The sequence below is a fragment of the Gymnoscopelus microlampas genome, assembly GCF_963454915.1.
Source record: "Gymnoscopelus microlampas genome assembly, chromosome: 7".
Classification (NCBI taxonomy): Eukaryota; Metazoa; Chordata; class Actinopteri; order Myctophiformes; family Myctophidae; genus Gymnoscopelus; species Gymnoscopelus microlampas.
In genome coordinates, this window is record NC_139944.1 from 28,518,581 (window position 1) to 28,538,449 (window position 19,869).

Below are 19,869 nucleotides of genomic sequence, written 5' to 3' on the forward strand. Positions count from 1 at the left end.
AGCAATGACAGCAGGGGAAAACGTGCATTTCACCGTTTTCGAATGTTCAAGACTTCACATTAATTGATGCCGCCTTCTCATCATGTTGGAATCTTCAGAATGTTTCCAGCATTCATTTCACAGAGTATAGTGCTGTACAGGCCATTTCTCACATCCTCAGCTCACACACAGCCTGCGTGTGTGTGTGAGTGCGTGACACACTTGAGCTTTGGACTTCACAAGGCCACGCATCCAAAGCCCTGGTCGCCTACTCGGAGAAACAGATTTGGACTGTGTGACTTGGAGTTGGAACCCAAAACTGGCTTATGCGTAACTCTGACTGGAATAATGTGTTATTCAATGCAGTGATTCTCAAAAAAATAATAATTCAAGGACCCTCAGTTTGACAAGCATATTAGACCATGGACACCCATTTTTTTAAAATCTCTGGGACCCCAATACACTGTAAAATCCTCAGTGTTAATTAAACTCTGAGTTACAGACCTGTAAGGCTCCATTTGGACCCCTGGTGCTCCCCCGCAAATTGTCACTTAATTTTGTGAATGGCTTTTGTGTGGCTGACATTGTACCACAAATATTTGTTCTATTCAAAAGTATTTTATTTTACTTCACCCATATAGGCTAATGCCAGACATTGTCAATGTCATCGTTACATCTCTTGTTTCTTGCCCTCTCTCTTCCCTCCCTCATCCTCTTAAATTCTTCCTCTCCTCCTCCTCCTCCTCCTCCTGCCAGAAGTGCTTGATGCTGGCCTGGCGTGTCCCCTCTGCTGGGTTAGAGAACAGATTGGAAGGCTAAAGCCTGTGTTTATGATGCAAAGTGATGTCTAATCACTGAGCGGTCCGCAGGCAACATCTGTAGAACGACACTAGCCTCCCTCTCTTCCCCCTCTGTCCGTCTACTTAACTGTCTATCTGGCTACACGTCTATCTATCTATCTATCTATTTATCTATCTATCTATCTATTGAAAGTGTAGTGGTTTAGTTCTCAAAACCCACACCTTGGCCCTAGTTCTGATTCTGCCAATACACAGTAAACTCCATTATTTTATACTTTGGCTATTCAAAAATAGCAGATCTGCAAGCTCATAGCGAGTGCCGCGATACGAGCTTGTATATCTGCTATTTAAGAGAAATCCTGAAAATGTGTGCAAATCTGAATATATGTATTTTTTTCAAGCAAACATCTTTAACTCAAATCTTTCCTTCTGGGGGGGGGGTCCCTGGAACAAAATAATTTGAAATGGGGGGGGGGGGGGGGGGGGGGGGGGGATAGGGGTCTGCGGCTAATACATATAATTTTGGGTGGACCTTGACATGAAAACCTATCCATCTATCCTTCCATCTATCTATCGATCAATCGATCGTGTGGTAGTGGTTTAGTCCTCAAGTCCTCAAAACCCACACCTTTTCTGCCCTCAGTTCAGATTCTACCAATGCACAGTAAACTCCATTTGGTACAAATCTAACCAAATGTTGGGAGTTACAAATTGATAAATTAACACTTTGGGCCAGATGGTCTTCTTCTACATGTCTCTACGGTTGTAGGTTGCAATCAATGAGTTCATCATCACCCCTTATGGCGGACACGTAGTACAACAATATCACAAAGGAACAAACCAACAAGCAATCCTCAAACAAACAAACAAACAAACAAACACATTCACAAGTTAATGAATGGATGATGGTGACCTGTTGGTGTGTGGAACCATAGATACAGTAATAATAATAATAATAATAATAATAATAATAATAATAATCTTTATTTATAGAGCACCGTTCAGACATAAATGTAGTTCAAAGTGCTGTACATTCAAGTTAAAAACATAAGTTAAACAAAGCAATAAGTTAAAATCTAGTCAAGAGCAAAATTAAAACAGTGAAAATAAACAGTTAAAAGGGGGAAAACAAAAAAAGGAGATCAGTTAATCTCATAGAAGTGGGTTTTTAGCTGCCTCTTAAAGCCATCAACCGAGGTTGCCTGTCTGATATGCAGGGGGAGTAAGTTCCACATCCTTGGTGCATAGCTACCAAAGGCAGCATCACCATGTCTCTTGCCATTTGTCGATAGCTCTGTCAGCAGTCCAGCACCGAGTGACCTGAGGGGGCGGCCTGGGACATACTTCTGCAGGCAATCCGACATATAGGAAGGTACTAGAGACCATTCAAGGCTTTAAAAACAAGTAAAACTAGAAAAAGTGCTCCTCGGAGCACAAGTCTCCGCCAGCAGACTTGTGTTGTGTCCTATCCGTCCTGTCTGTATAAGTGTCCTATCCGTCCTGTCTCTGTAAGTGTCCTATCTCTGTGTAAGTGTCCTATCTGTCCTGTCTGTGTAAGTGTCCTATCCAATTGTTACAGTATCCGCCATTTCTCAGCCATTTCGTGATTGTTCCTGTCTTACCTCACTTTGAAAGAGGCACAGACTCTTTCAAAGTGACACATGTATTTATAGGCCGTTATACGTCACTAGCCAATCAGATCACACTATTTCACCGTATTGTCACGTGTCACGTGAGGCTTGACCAATGTTAGCTTGGCTGACGGAAAGTGAAAACAATGTCTCCTGGCGGAGACAATAAAATCTATCCTAAACTTCATAGAGATCCAGTGCAAGGATGCAAGTACAGGGGTAATGTGGTCCCTTTTCCTGGTGTTGGTTAGGATTCTGGCTGCTGCATTTTGAATGAGTTGCAGCCCCTCAGTAGTTGTCTTAGGCAAGCCTGTGTAAAGTGCGTTACAGTGCGTTGTGTGTATATACGCCATATTGGTCGGGCCTCCTGATGCATATGCCCCATACAGTATGTCTATTGAATACTTTTTTATTGATTGATTGAATACTTTATTAGTCAGAAATGTAAACGACAATAGAAAGACATTTAGGCTAAAAAGGATCACAAAAAAGTCCCTGGGGTCTTGTTTATAAGTATAAAATAATGGTGGTTAGTCTGGTTACACAGATGCGTTTCCGGTTTTAATGGGTTAACAGATGATGAGGAATGGAGGTTGGGAGACAGGAAGGTGTGTGTTTAATGCTATACTTAAAATTTGGGGAGTTGGGCTTACAATTAGGAAATGATGAGTGGGGGTGGTGTGGGTAGTTAAGACTCTGATGAGCCCGTGGGACGTCCTGGAGGCCAATAGGCCACCCAAGAGTTGGTTGGGTTCTGCAGGGGCCCTGGGGCCATTGGTTCTCAAAGTGGGGTCCGGGGACCCATGGGGAGGGGGGGGGGGAGAGTGTACCAGGGGGTCCCCAGCTAAATTAGTTACTAAATTAGCGTCGCCATTATTTTAACCACTTTAACCATATGTTATGGCTATTCAAAAATAGCAGATATACAAGCTCATTGCGCGGCACAGAGTGGGCTTGTAGATCTGCTATTTTTGAAAAATCGTGAACATTTGGGCAATATCTTTGAATATAGATATATTTTTAAAGCGAACATGTTTAACTCCGATTTTTGCTTCTTGGGGGTCACTGTCACCCCTGTCACGTAATATGAGTTGGGGGTCCGCAGCCAAATATGTATCATTTTGGGGGTCCTTCACTCACATGAGAAAAAAGTTTGAGAACCACTGCCCTAGTCGGCCGCAGGTCTCATCAGCACACTGCTGAGAGAGTGTGAGACACACACACACACACACACACACACACACACACACACACACACACACACACACACACACACACACACACACACACACACACACACACACACACACACACACACACACACACACACACACACACACACACTTTCCCAGCTGCCATGTGCTCAGTGGCAGCTTTGTTGATTGGTTCTTTCATTCCTATTAGAGCTGAAATGAGGGCCTGCATAAAGACATGGACATGGTGTATACACTCATTATTGCTGGTCATGAACACCCATTAACACCACTTTTATCATCACTACAACTCTCATAGTTTAACCCCCCCGATCCAGACACTTCATTCAGCTTATTATAATGTGATTATCATTTACACACACACACACACACACACACACACACACACACACACACACACACACACACACACACACACACACAATGAGAGGGTAACAGCTGTCACGTACTCTTTTCTAAAGCTTCCCTTTTTCGCATGCATAAACACAAGCACGTGTACACATACACACAGACACAACCAAAGATTTTTGTTCCAATATGTGTTATCGGTTTCTCGACACAATGTCTTCACTGGGCACACAAAGTACTATTTAATGTGCATGGTATAGATTTCCTTCCCTTGTTTTGTCGCCTGTGTAATTAGCATGCACATTATATACACATACGTACGGTAGCCTATACACATACGCATGCACATACATTTACTGTTAATCTCATGTTAGAATACATTTTGTTCCCATAGTTGTAGCTTACATACTGCAACTATCCATTATTTTTTATTTTCTGTCGATTACTTTTTGATGAATCGAATAATAATCTTTTTTTTGGATAATTTGTTCGCAAGAAGGAATTGCTAGCATGTATAGAACAAAGTAAACGTCACATTAAATACCTCCTCTAGGATGTTCCATGGGGGGCGGGGGGGTACTATTTGTAACTCTGACAGTGTACAAATGAAAAGAAATGGGCCCATACCCATACAGGTCCATTTCGTTTCATTTGTACACTGTCAGAGTCAAATGAACACATAGGATTTTACTGTGCGTCTACATACCAACATATACTTGCTGCGTGTGAAAAGGCTGTGTGCTTCTCTTCAGGTCAGCCAGTATACCTTCGCCATGTGCAGCTACAGAGAGAAGAAGGCGGAGCCTGTGGAACTCCTCCAATTGGATGGATACACTGTGGACTATACCGACCCTCAGCCAGGTAACATCTGACCAATGGTGTAAAGTAACCAAGTACATTTACCTAAGTACTGTATATTTACCTAAGTACTGTACTTAAGTACAATTTTGAGATATTTTTTACTTTAGTGGAGTATTTCCATTTTTTTTTACTTCTACTCCACTACATCTCAGAGGACACTATTGTACTTTTACTCCACTACAATCATTTGAAAACTTGAGTTACTAGTTACTTTTTAGATTTAGATTTTTATTACTAAACATGCATTAACCACTTAAGCTATCTATATATTTCGGCTATTTGAAAATAGCAGATCTAATGGCAGATCTACCATCTACGAGCTTGTAGATCTGCTATTTTCAAAAGATTTTTATACATTTTGAAAACTTGAAATGGGACATTCTGCATAATGGGAGTGACGCATTACGGAGTGAAAATGACAGAGCAGCAATAACTGACGCCCATCTGTGAGAATGTGTTGATGTATCGTGACCCTCTCCACACCGCAGGTCTGGATGGCGGTCGGACGTTCTTCAACGCTGTGAAGGAGGGAGACACTGTGATCTTTGCCAGCGATGATGAGCAGGACCGCATCCTTTGGGTCCAGGCCATGTACCGGGCCACCGGCCAGTCTCACAAACCCATCCCCCCAACCCAGGTCCAGAAGCTGAACTCTAGAGGCGGCACGGGGGCCGTGCAGCTCGACGCACCCATCTCCCAGTTCTGTATGTGTTCAACCCCTTTTCACATTACAGCTTATAGGAAGCTCCAACTGACTTCAGTGATTTGAGTCCGACTCATACGAATGTGATGTATTCACAGAAGTTCACCCATTCGATCAGTTGACTCATCTCATTCTCTGGGGAGAATGTTTACACCTACTTTTCTAATTCTACGACATGGGAAATGCTGAAGTAGCTTGATTGATTGAGTTGCGTTATTTTAGTACCTTCTGACAGACTTCATATGAATGTGTTATAAAGGGTCCACACAAACCACAACTCTGTTAGGTTAGTCAAAAAAAAAACGAAAAAAACATCGACTCTCTAGACTGAAACTGTAAAAAAAAGAAGCTTTTAATTATTGCAGATTTTCACTTCTATAATATTTCATCTATATATATATAAGAAAGCATTTCTTTCGTCCATATCTTGCTTAGTTTTTTCCATTCTCTTTTTTGGTTCCTTACCCTGGGGCTACATCGGAGCGTGCGTGTGTGATGCATGTGCAGCACATAAAAATGTTCCTGCTGCTACACAAGGCTGCGCAAGTCTATAAAAGAAATGTTCTCGGGAAAGCAGCTATTCGTTATTCTTGCTGAGATAATAATAGCATAGCCTGCAGTTAATGGCTGGTAATGTGAAATGAATGAAGTTCTAAGTATCTCATCTTAATGGCCTGTAATGGGGTGAATGGCCTCTAGTTTAGCAATTGTACAGTGTATACTGAAAGCCTGATTCTTTTTTATTAATTTCCTTTTTATGTTGAAATAGCCCAACCAAGTATGTATAACTTTGTTGGCCATTTGTGTACACCGGTAAGTGCATAAAAGTATAGCTTCTATGCTCACAGGGGTGTACATGTAGCTTGGATGAGTGACTGTATCTTTCAAGATGTGTGGTGCACACAACATATTTTACGTCTGCAGTAAACTCACTTTTCACAGTGTAGCCCTGGGGTCACTGTAGTTTTTCTCATGCTACCTGTCAGATCACTTACCATGTTTCCTCCTTCTCCAGTCTCTATGTTCCGTTGCCACTTCTTTCCCCGTGTCCACACTGAGCTGCTCACGTACAGGTGTTGAGCTCTTACCGTCTCCCTCTCCCTCGCTCTCTATTTGCCTTCCTCTCTCTCTCCCTCACTCTCTATCTCTCTCTCTCCCTCCCTCGCTATTTATCTCTGTGTGTGTCTCTCTCTCTCTCCCTCCCTCCCTATCTCTCTCTCTTTACACCTGATTTTGCTTCTGTGCTTTATGTCACTGTTGTTGAAAAGCTGAAGTGTTGAAGTGTGCAGTGGCTGCTCTGTGTCTTTATGTGTCTCTGTACTTCTTCCTTCTCCGCTTCCTCTTCTTCTTCACTCCCCCACCCCACTCTGCTATCTTGTAGCTGGACTGAAGGGTAAGTGCTTTCCTCCCCTTTCTTTCTTTCTCTCTTTCTCTCTGTCTTTCTTTCTTTCTTTCTTTGCCACGCTACGTTTGCCTCTTTTCATATATCATCTTAAATCCTCCTCTACCCTTAAGGAGTGTCACGCTCCTCCACACTTTGTAGTTTTAGGAAGCATGCTAACCTGACTTGGTCTTCGTTGGTTCAAACTGGCTTCTGTTTGCATATTTGCCACCTGTCCACCAGAGATGTTGTGTCACAGGACAGCTCTGCCCCTGTTTTGGGGGATTTTAGAATAGTTTTACTGCATTTTACCAGTGTGTGTCTATTATTGGGAGAAACTATATGGATGATCGGACCAAAACACCCATGAAATAATTCACAACAGAAAACACACACAGATAGACCCACTCATGTCCGTCACACACACACACACACACACACACACACACACACACACACACACACACACACACACACACACACAGACACAGACACAGACACACACACACACAGTCACACACATACATACACCTACAGCTAAACACAGATTCAAATACACAAACTCAAATATACATAAGGGAATGTCTTAAATAAATAAATACTTTTGTATTTGCCAGTGGCAGTAGGCAGTGTGCATCCAGCACGTCTGTAAGTGAATTATTTTGAACAAGCTGTTTTTGACACAACCACTGGAGTCCCACTGGGTCTCAGCAGCTGGTAATTACCAAGTTAAAAGTGCCGTGCCATGAATAATACAGTGTGATAGCTGCACAATTATTTTGGGAAGCAATCAGACAAAAATGTTACCAAATAACTACTTTGCAGTTCACACCTGGATTGGTGCAATGCATAATATAACATGACAAATAAGACCCCCAAAACCAAATAGAGTACCTTAAATCATAGCGAAACAAAAAGAAACAGTAGAGCTTTTTTCTTCTTTTTTTTGCCGACCAATGACAGTTACTGAGTGCAATGCTCACTGTGCAGCATGTCCAATGTGTTAATATTAACGGTCAGTAATTATTAGCTAGTCTGGGTCATAACTTAAACATCATATTTTCAATATTTTCCATTTCCATTCGAGAGGGTTTCATTTACTTCTTTATTACTTGGTTTTTCGTTGCTTGCTTTAATGGCAAATTATGTTGGCAAATACGCACCTAGAGTAATATTAAATTCTAATGATGAGGTAAGTGTTGTGACACCACTTCCTGGTCCGTGTCTCTGCTTTGCAGAAAGGCCGACACTCTGACAATAACCTCTAACTGTTAAAGGTTATTGTCTGCACCAGATGTGTGACTGTGGTGTTAGAGTCTGACACCACAGTCACACATCTGGTGTAGTACAACACTTGTTCACCACCTGCCCCACTTCTATCTCCTGCTGTCTTTCTTCACTATATGAAAGTCTCCACATGTATCCATGCTGCTCTTGTCGTGTGTATGAAAGGACATCGTTGTCGTTCACTACAGCTACTAGTTCACAAGAATGTTACGTACATCCATTTTTTGTGCTGGTGCAGGACAAAGTTACAAGATCAAAAGGAAATGTCTGCACAACAGCTTGCTGCTCCACAACCTTTAAGGTCCCTACACACCGAGTGCGTGACAAATAGACAACACGTGGCAGTATTTCACATCAAAACTATATTAGTTAAGTGGTTCCCAACCTTTTATGGATCAGGGCCCACTTAAATCTCACCACCCATCTGACCACTTAACATCATAATCACCTCACCCCCATGGTCATTTACCAATTTACCAATAATGGTCCTCATTCATTTAGTAGTGGAGGGTGCTTATCCAATGTACCTCCCTTTTCAGTAAGAGGTTGTGGATGTTCCCTCCTCTACGGGTGAAGTATACTATCACTATAGCACAACACACCTTATAACTCTAACTCTAAATAAAATGCACCGTACCTTAAATTAGACACTTAAAGACTTAAAGTTTGTTGTGTTTACTGCTTACTATAAGTACAAATTAAAATGAAATCATATGGTTGATTAATGCATACAAATTGCTTTACCTGCATTTAAGTGAAAGCAAACAAAACATAACCTTAAGCTATACAGTTTTGTGTGTGTGTGTGTGTGTGTGTGTGTGTGTGTGTGTGTGTGTGTGTGTGTGTGTGTGTGTGTGTGTGTGTGTGTGTGTGTGTGTGTGTGTGTGTGTGTGTGTGTGTGTGTGTGTGTGTGTGTCCACATTATGTACATGTGTGCAAACTGACGCCCATGTATTTCTGCTACGTGTGTGGACAGCTGTGGTTGTTGCAGCTGTGCTGGCGCTGTACATGTTTGATGGCCAGTCCATCAGAAGAAAAAGACACACAAAAAACAACAAGCTGCATGCTAAATAGCCCCAAATGCTTTGTGACCACCAGCACTGCCCGCTGCCCTCCTGACTTCCCTCTTGCCTCCTGCTCGCGAGCTGGGTTTTGGATCTATAAATGAGTAGCAGCCGTCAATCATTGTCAGGACCTCTCCTTCCATGGCCCAGCCCAGACAGACAGGGGTGACTAATGTCACTGCAAGTTACTGTCCAACCCTCATGCCTCCACTCCCTCTCACTCAAATCAAATGGACCTGACAGGCCACTAGCCACAGACCAAAGGGGCACCGCAATGTCACCTTATAGATTTTGGGGGGTGACTTGGACAGGGGACACCGTTGGCGTGTTTTCTGAGCAGAGAGTCCACTGCGCTTTGTTCCTGTTGACTGACAGCTGGGGTGCCGTCACTCGGTGGTGAAGGGACGTCAGCTGACAAATCCCAGGATTGATTTGCTATATGTGGCATTCTATAGACTAGATCTTATTTCATCATGCCAGATTCATTTTTGACTTTCTATCTAGCAGCAACTATGTACAAGTAAACAACATATCTAGTATCTATCTACGAATAGACAACATATCTAGTATCTAGTACTATATACAACTAAACAACATATCTAGCATCTATGTACAAGTCAACAGTATATCTAGCATCTGTATAAAAGTAAACAACATGTTGTTAGCCTCATAGCATAACTGCCTAACTCATGTTTGTAAGGTTTTCAGGAGAGACAAAACCAAAAAAACACTTTTTGCAAAAGTCACATCATGTTTATTTGCCTTTATTTATATCAGCCTAACTCTACTTTCCTAACACTGCTAATTCATCCTGCCTTATTGCCAATGTTCTCAGCCTATTACAATGCTTGTTACAAAAAAATCACTTTCTGCCTAAGTCAAAAAGTTAACTTAAAAGCACTTTCTGCCTAATTAATTTCTGGTATGTAACAAGCATTCTGATTGGTTTAGGACAGAGGCAATAAGGCACAATGATGCAGCAATGTTAGGAGAGTAGGAGCTAGGCAAAAATGTCAATTTCACCAAAAAGTGAGTTTGGCAATTATGCTATATGAGGCTAACGATATCTACCATCTATATCAAGTGAACAACAGGCCCCAGCGTGCTGCTTGCTCATTCTATCCACTGTTTGAAATTAGTTTCCCCAGACCTTCATTTGGAGGGCAGCGAGACCACGCAAGACTACAACCAGAGAGACAAAAACTAGCACCCTGATGTCAGGATTAGGCCTATTGCCTTAGCTTTGCCTGCTAACTGGGAAAGCAAGAGAAAAGTTGTTGGGAAATTTTATTCAAAGCCTCAAATTATGGGGACAAAGAAGATTAGCCAGAGTGCCCCCCACAGCAGGACCCCGTCCCAGGCTTGCAATGGGATGTTCTGGGCAGTGATTAATTAGGGCCACTGCAGGGGTCCCACGGCCACAGGCTCTTTGGTGGGACGGAGTGTGTAGAGTAGGATACCTCTATTGGAAAGAGAATTAAGGGATGGTGTTATGGGTTTAGGCCAGGGGTTCTCCATTTTATTTAAACCACGACCCCATGTTATGAGGGATATTTTTTGGCGACTCCATCAATCTTTTTTTTGTGTTTTTTTTTGTTTCTTGATTAAAAAGAAAACGGCATCTTCCCGCGACCCCACTTTGGTGTGGGTTGGGTTAGCACACATGGCTGTAGGAAATTTTATTTCAGTCAGTCGGATCAACCCTTGTCATAAGCCTTTTTGCACCAGTGGTCCACTGGCTTTCCTTTTCTTTTAGGTAAGGTTCTGCATGAACAGAATGTCAACATAACTCACATCTACCTGAGCCCTCACATGTGATAACTAACCAGTAGTACTAACCTTTAGACCTCTACTCACCTCCTGAGAGCTGCCTGTGAGACTTACACCCCCGCACCCTTTTTTACCTTTATGCCCTGAGAGACTTATTCAATCAAAACTGACAACTTTAATTTAGGTTATATTCGAGCAAACTGTCAGCAGGAAAATCCTTTTCAGCCCCATTCAACTCTTAAGTCCTGTTGATCAATCCTAAATGTAAATCAATATGCATTCATGCTAAACTAGTCTGATGAGATGGCGAATGTTTTGATTGAATATTATTTCCCTAATGTGTTAAATAAGGATCTCATTCCTCGGACTACTTCTTACTGTCATTCTCTCTCTCTGTCTCTCTGTCTCTCTGTCTCTCTCTATCTCTCTCTCTCTCGCTCTCGCTCTCTCTCCTGGACTGCTCCGGGGGTGGTGGCGTCCACAGACGCTGACCGGGCTCAGAAGCATGGCATGGACGAGTTCATTTCAGCGAACCCCTGTAACTTTGACCACTGCTCTCTATTTGAGCTGGTGCAGCGCCTCACTTTGGACCATAGGCTGAATGACTCCTACTCCTGTCTGGTGAGGAAACCCTGAAACCTAGAACCACTGATCAAGAACAACTTGCAGTTGGCTCTGAAGGTCTGCGTTGAAAAGATACAATAAATAATAAAGTGTGTGTGTGTGTGTGTGTGTGTGTGTGTGTGTGTGTGTGTGTGTGTGTGTGTGTGTGTGTGTGTGTGTGTGTGTGTGTGTGTGTGTGTGTGTGTGTGTGTGTGTGTGTGTGTGTGTGTGTGTGTGTGTGTGTGTGTGTGTGTGTGTGTGTGTTTTCCAGGGCTGGTTCAGTCCAGGTCAAGTGTTTGTCATGGACGAGTACTGTGCTCGTAACGGGGTGAGAGGCTGCCACAGACATCTCTGTTACCTCAGCGATCTCCTGGAGCGAGCGGAGAACGGGGCCATGATCGACCCCACTCTGCTACACTACAGCTTCGCCTTCTGTGCCTCACATGTACACGGAAACAGGTAGGCAGGACGCAAACACAGCTACGGCTAAAGTTTTATCTCCCTGCTGGTACTGCTATCTCAGCACAGCTAGCTTTGTCGCCTGCAATTAGAACAGGTTTCACTGTATAGAATTTAATAAACCGTTTTGGTTTTGTTTGATATGACTCTTCACAACCTCACCATTAATTTTGCACTTTTAAGAACTTGATTTCAAACACATTTTCTGTTACCCATGAACTTCTGTCTTTATGTTTTGTCGATTTAAGTGTCATTCTCATTTGGTACTATTTATGTTATTTGGTGCATTTTCTTTTAATCCATTCTTCGTTGTTACTTTGCTACATCGTTTGCATGCTCAATCTTCTTGGTTCTCTTTGTCTCTTTTTTCCCTTTACCTTGTTTTGGGTTCATGTAATCCCCCCCTGCCTCATTCCCATGAACCACACTCTTCCATAATACCAAAACTAGAGAGCGAGTGTCTGAGTTGCTAAGCTGGCCTGTATCTCAGGCCGAACTCGAAAGAGCTCTTTATCCCTCTGTCCCTGATCCCCCTACTACCCCTACTGCTAAGAACCAACACAAAATCATTGAGTTCATGAAGAAAAAGGACGTCAGGTCCCAGAATTCCTCTGGAAGCAGAAGGTAAGTACTTCAGTAATCTATGGAGTTAATTCCAATGGGGGAATGGGAACATACACAGAACTATGAAAAAATGCAGACATATTTTGACTGGTGTAGGTCTTAAGATGTTTACTTTGTCATGCAGTATTATCATCTCAGTCACCTGAGATCAAGAGAAAGTCCCTTGACCTTTTTAGTTGACTTTTGAAGGGGGGCATTGAGTATTACATAGCAGCCATTTCCTGAACTCTGTATCCACTTGGTTCACAAGGCTCTACAGCATTTGCCCGCATTATGATTTGACATGATGATATGCACATTGTGGACTTGTAGATCAGCAAGGTTTAAGTATAAATCAGGCTTCACAGTTCGCATCACAGTTGGCCGTCTCTGTTGAGTGAGCCGTAAGCAGTGGTGGACAGTAACAAAGTACATTTGCTTTACTGTGCTTTTTCTGAGTATACTTGACTTGAGTATTTAAATGTTTTACTCATGACTATTAATTAATTAAAAAACAAAAACAAAAAATAATTAAAAAATATATTGTACTTTTTCACTTAAGTTCTGGAAAATCATTGAATTATTTTGGAAAATGTTCTATTTTAATACAGAAATGTATTGATAATATAAAAAAGAAAATGTACTTTGTAATTTGTACTTTTGAATACATGTTTCAAACATGTTTGAGGTCATTTTAATGTCTACTCTGATTTTTGTGAGCACCCCAGTTTTTAAGTTGCTTGATTCAGTATTTAGATATTTAATATTAATTTTATCAGAAAATATTCCATTTCCCCCCAAAATTATAAAAATCACACCTGTGTGAAGGTAGCGGCGCCTTTGGTACATTTTGTCATAGATATGTGTTTCAATATTAATATCTAATATATAATATCAATATTAGTTTATACCCCAGTTAATAAGAATACAGAGGACGAACATAAGGATGGACATACACCTGGACATAGACACGGACATACGTACACACAGAGAAATACTAGAGAAACAATATTAAATCTCTGTAAAAAAAATTCAAGGCTTCCAGTGGCACTAAATAGTGCCATTGGAAGCGAATCACCAAATGCATTCCAAGGTAAGTGGCAAAAACTGATCAATGATCATGGGTCGATTAACCGTGTCAAATTCTGGATCGAGGATGTATGTCCTTTGCTTTTGTAGACACTGATTATGTCTATGTCTGTTGAGACCATCATGGTGATTTGCATCGTGTCACTCGTGAAATCTGTGTGATGTTTTAGTGTTGCTGTTCTGTAGTAAGTGGTTAATCCCTTGCCATGTCCAATACTGTTTAGATGGAGTGAAAACCCATCAATCTGCAGAGATGGGACATAGTTGTTGTGTGTGAGCCATGTTTCACTGAGGCATATAATGTCAGCATAAGCCAGAACAGGGTCTGCTTTAATTTCTTCCAATTTCGGTACTAGGGAATGGCAGTTGAGAGCTGCCACCTTCACAGCCCACTCATGTGTCTTTTCCCATTCTGTAGGGTTTTGATGTTAATGGACACACTCTCCATCCTCTTCAGTTCCTGCATGGCATTTTTATCTGCACGGAGCTTTTCTTTTGGTAGATGGTTGATGATGTAGAGTTGTTCTAAGGAAGGGACTCTGCTCAGCATGACATATCCCATGGCTGGCTGGAATATTGTTGTTAAGTCCATAGCTGCTGTTTGGGGTTTGGAAATTTCTTGTCCTTGGAACTTGTGGCATGTTGCCGCATAGCAAAGTACTAGTGGGAATTGATAGACTGTTGCAGAGCTCGACGCATGGGTTTGCTTCTTTGACAGGCTGTATGTGAATTGAACTCGTTCCACTGGTGTACAACCAGAGTACTTGAATTGGAGTGCAGGTTGTGTTTTACGTTTGTTTTCCCCTTGATATTCTTCATCAAATCTAACCATCAGTTTGATGACCTTTTCATGTTGGTCTTTGATCACCTCGGCAAGGGTTCCTCTTGAGCCATTGTGGATTGTGGATAACTACCATCATAGTGATGTCATGAATAGTAACATAGTGATGTCATGAATAGTGACCAATCAGAACGTTGACGGACCTGACCAATCAGAACGTTGACGGACCTGACCAATCAGAACCTTGGCGAGCCTGACCAATCAGAACGTTGACGGACCTGACCAATCAGAACCTTGGCGAGCCTGACCAATCAGAACGTTGACGCAAAAGCCAGGTATAGAGGGCTAATATCCGCTCTATACCTAAAGGTATAGAGCGGCTAGCGCCGCTAAAAAATAGATGAGACATTTTTTGAAAAAGACCCGTCCCCCATACGCATTTGAAGGACATTATCAGTCACCAGAACCAAGGACGTGTGTTTTCAATGAGTCTAACATGGTTAAAACATGGAGTTTGAACTTACAATGGGGTTGTATTATAGGAAGGGGGTGTGTCTGATCAAATTCATATCAAATATCAAAATATTGAATCAAGCACCTTAAAAACTGTCTGGGGTGCTCACAAAAGCCTGAGGAGACGTTAAATTGACCCCAAACATGTTTGAAAGTGAATTGTTAAAAGCAAGTACTCAAGTACTTAAACTCAGTCAAGTCCAAATTTGACAGAGCAATGTTCAGTTGTTTTTGAGTAATATTTGACCAGGAGTATCTATATACTTTGACTCAAGTACTGGGGTTGAGTATACTTTGTCCACCACTGGCTGTAAGAAAGATAAACGAGGGCCACTCCAGTGCCGAGGGCAAGGGTCAGGGCGGGCTGTCTGTCAGTGTGTCCTGCTTTGACATCTACACACCCCAGACCCTCTTACGTCTATATGTCCGTTCCTCCATCCATTCATCCATCCATCCATCCATCCATCCATCCATCCATCCATCCATCCATCCTTCCCTCCATCTCCCCATCCTCCATCGGTCTGACAGACATTGATGGGGCTGACTGAGGACTGAGGCCTGTTCTGATCAGCATGGACAGATGGACAACACTAGCTTCAAGACAGAGAGAAAAAGAGGGATAGAGAGAGTTGGGGGGGCGGGGGGCAGAGAAGGAAGGAAGTGGATGGAATGGGGGTAGAGGTAGAATGATGAATACAAATAATGGAGTGATGCAGATCAGGGCTGAAATTGAAATAGGAATGCATAGAAGAAAGACACACTTCCATACCTAATAATAATAATAATAATAATAATAAACATATTCAGGCATATATGTCCACATGTCATGACGGTAAAGGAGAGGGGGACCATGCCAGTCCAGCCACTGTGTGTGCCTGGAGGTCAAGGCATGACAGGATGACAGGTCGTCATATGCGACGGCCCAGTGTCTCTCCTGCCAGTCCCACTGTGTGTCCCCCTGTGCCTCTTCCACGTCAGACCACACCAGACACCCCCCTCCACCACCACCACCAACTCCGCTCCCATCGCTGCCCATACACACATATACACCATGCCCCCCCCCTCCCCCACCTCCTAATAGCCTGCTGGGCCTGAAGCCACGAGTGATGTGGACTGTTGTAAGTTGGAGCCAGTAGCCTGGGAGGAAATGGAGAGTAAATAATATTTACTCCCCATTTTCTCCCAGGCAACTTAATTCTGATGAAGTGTCAGGACTTGACTTCTGTCCAGCTCGCAGTGGAATCAGGGGTTGTGTTGTAAATTTAGTTGAAGAAATTATGGCTAGCAGCAGGAGAGCTGTAAGGGAGGGATTTCCCCGGAACATGCCAGAGATACCAGGCGAAGCTCGCTGATGACAAGAAACCCCACATGTGTTTTACTTGAATGCATGCTTTTCAGTCCAAAATGGCAGTGATTTTGCTATATATGCCTCACACTAACCTAACGTTTGTCGGGACATGCTTCGGAGTTTAAAAAAAAAGTACGCCCGCTGTGGGATTTAAACGCATGATCTTGGGAATATGGACCTAATGTCTTCTTAAAACAGTGAGCTACCGAGGTCACTGTTCCATCATGGTTTTGGATGTTATTTGAACCTGGCCCGCCCCCCTGCTAGAAAGCCAATCAGAGGCAGGTAGATCAATTATGAACGTCTCCTAGCTGCCTCTGTGGGTGCATGCTCCTCGCCAGTGACGGGACGTCGATGCTGTCGGGCAGAAACCTTGTATCTCCGTATTTAAACCGTATATGCTTTTTCGCGATGCGACACATGAGCTTGCAGATCTGCTTTATGATTTCCTCAAACATTTTAAGGTGAAAGTCTATCTGTGGGTTTTATAAATATTGAACCAAAGAAACGTATTGGCAAGATCTTGGGAGGACTGAACAAAACTACATTGGATCCATTGGAACAGCTTATTTCTTTTAATTTTCTGAAAAGTAATTGTTTGGGACATACAAGGTTTCCACCCGATAGTGACGAAATTGTCGACACGGAACAGAGCATGTCTGCGGACAAGGCCCCGCAGGACTTAATTAGTGTGAAGTCTTCTTCTCATCTGATTTTGTCACGTCGTCAGAGGGAACAGTAATTTCTTGTTTCAGTCTTGTATAATTCTGTTTTCACGCACACACACACACGCACGCACGCACGCACGCATGCACGCACACACACACCATTGTGTCATGCTTTTTCTCTCTCAGACACAATTACTTTGATAAATACTGTACATAGTAGCCGATTGTATTTTATCATTAGAAACAGCTGTGTGTGTGTGTGTGTGTGCGTGTGTGTGTGAGTGTGCAAAAGGCTGGTCTCCTTATTGTTTGTGACATGGCTGGGGTCTGGGTAGACTGTGAGCAGAGTGCATGTGACAGAAGAGGCGCTGTACTGGTGGTCATGACGGGGGGGCTTGAGAAGCAAAAGACATGACACTCTATCTTTCACACACACACGCACGCGCGCGCGCGCGCGCACACACACACACACACACACACACACACACACACACACACACACACACACACACACACACACACACACACACACACACAAAATATGTTATTAGTGAAATACAGTGAGCAAGTGGGGGGAGCTACCCCCACCTCACACCCTGTGTGTGTGTGTGTGTGTGTGTGTGTGTGTGTGTGTGTGTGTGCGTGTGCGTGTGCACCATTATGAGAAGAGGGATACCAATTTGCTCAGTGTCAACACTCATGGCAGACAGACTCCTCCAGTTTGTACAGATATTGTGTCAGTGTTCTCTCATAGCCACCTGTATGTTTTGGCCATACAGCAGATGGTCTTGCTGTATGATAACTATTGTCAAGACAGCAGAAGTTATTGCCTTGTTGTGGTAGCTTAAACCTTGCCAGTAGTTAAGCATTAGCATATTTTTAAATGAAAAAAAGATACATTTCTCACAGTGTCATCAGATTTATTATTCTTATAACATATAGTGTAGGTCAGTGGTTTGATGTATTAAGCTTTGGCTGAGAACAGAGTACAAGGCATTACAGTAATCTAAGCGAGAATACACCAGAGTATTCGCGACAGTCTTAAGATTTCCTGTTAAATTGTATCTTATAGATGTTTCTTATGTGCATGAAGCAGGTTTGGCCTGTTGTCTTTCAGACCCGATGGCATCGGTACAGTGACGGTGGAGGAGAAGGAACACTTTGAGGAGATCAAAGAGAGGCTGCGAGCTCTTCTGGAGAATCAGATCACACACTTCAGGTAGGAACTGCAAGCAGTGTTATCCAACCTGGGGTCCGGGGTCCCTTCGGGTGGTGGGGGGTACAACTCAGGCCATGTTTGTTTGGAGTTAGTCCAAAATGATTTACGAATTGTTTTACAAAATCTTAAGTTGCTTTCATCCACTGTCTGCCTGTACTGTACTGTACTGTTCTGCAATGTGATATCAGTCCAACTTGTCATAATATAAAACATTATTGTAATTTATTTTCCAAAAGTAAAATAAATGCCAATTTACAAGCTCCCAACGTGTCTCGATATGATGCGTTTTGAGCTTGTAGATTGGCTATTTTTGCTATTCATTGTATGAGAATAATACAAGGGCTAAAGTGGTTACGTTCATTCTGAAAAACACAAATGTGTGCATGTGTTGGGGGTCTCAGCTTTGGTCAGATGTAGGAAGTGGGGCTCCACTCAGTATTTTATCAGGCGTATAATAAACCATATAGACCAGTGTTTCCCAAACACTGGGTTGGGACCCATTTGTGGGCCGCAGACCCATTTTTGTGGGTCACAAGAAAATAACCGACACTGTTATCATTTTATTATTATTTCAAAACATTAAAACATAATAACATTTCAAATTCATACATACAAAAATGTAAGAAATTCCATGACATGTGAAAATAGCAGATCTACAAGCTCACAACTTGTCGCATTGTGACACGTTGTGAGCTTGAAGATCGACTATTTTCTCTAGTTTGGGTCACAAGGAGATTCTGTCAAATGATTAAAGAAAGTTCTGTGATTTGCTGTGATCGGGATGGTGTGACCTCGAATTACTTAGTCAGTGTATTTAAAATGCATGCTTTTATGTTTGCCATACTTGCCTTCACAGATACTGCTTTCCGTTTGGTCGGCCTGAAGGAGCACTGAAAGCAACTCTGTCCCTCCTCGAAAGGGTATGTTCTAACTATCTGTCTATCTATCTATATACTATCCATCTGTCTGTCGGTCTGTCTGTCTGTCTGTCTGTCTGTCTGTCTAATCTATCTGCGTATCTTTCAATTTCTCAGTAGAAGAGCAATGAGACCAACTACAACCACTGCGGTTGTTTTAGTTGTACTCAATCAAACTTTATTAAGGTGGTCCATAGCACATAAAAAAAATAAAAAAAACATACAATACTGACATACTCTTGGTTCAAATAATGTTTTATTCACTAAACAAAGCTGTGGATTGCATCTTTATCGAGATTTTTCAAGTTGGCACTGATCCACAATACCACTGCTGTAAAAGAGTTATGTTTACAGAGAAAATGGAAAGCCTTATTCTTGTCATTTTGTGTTTGAAGGTTCTGATGAAAGACATAGTGACCCCAGTTCCTCAGGAAGAAGTGAAAGCTATGATCCGTAGATGCCTGGAGCAGGCTGCACTGGTGAACTACCAGCGTCTGTCTGAATACGCCAAGTTAGAAGGTAGGTCATCATCACTGTCTTGACTAAACGTGGACAGTAGGTAAATTCTGTTGTGGATGACGCAACAATTGTGTGACAAAGTGTAATGATCACATCCACATGTGAGAATTCA

The 19,869-nt window shown here is 42.4% G+C and overlaps 1 protein-coding gene across 1 annotated transcript in view; it reads left to right on the forward strand.

Moving 5' to 3' along the window:
* The window catches only part of cadpsa (Ca2+-dependent activator protein for secretion a), a gene marked incomplete at both ends in the record, with an annotated part of 121,414 nt that overhangs the window by 60,579 nt on the left and 40,966 nt on the right, over positions 1-19,869 (forward strand). Inside the window, 8 exons of the mRNA XM_084061778.1 lie at positions 4,725-4,833; positions 5,322-5,537; positions 6,918-6,929; positions 11,523-11,659; positions 11,913-12,100; positions 18,220-18,321; positions 19,178-19,241; positions 19,634-19,757. Of these exons, the coding sequence (XP_083917904.1) occupies positions 4,725-4,833; positions 5,322-5,537; positions 6,918-6,929; positions 11,523-11,659; positions 11,913-12,100; positions 18,220-18,321; positions 19,178-19,241; positions 19,634-19,757 (952 nt within the window). The remainder of the gene's footprint in view (positions 1-4,724; positions 4,834-5,321; positions 5,538-6,917; positions 6,930-11,522; positions 11,660-11,912; positions 12,101-18,219; positions 18,322-19,177; positions 19,242-19,633; positions 19,758-19,869) is intronic.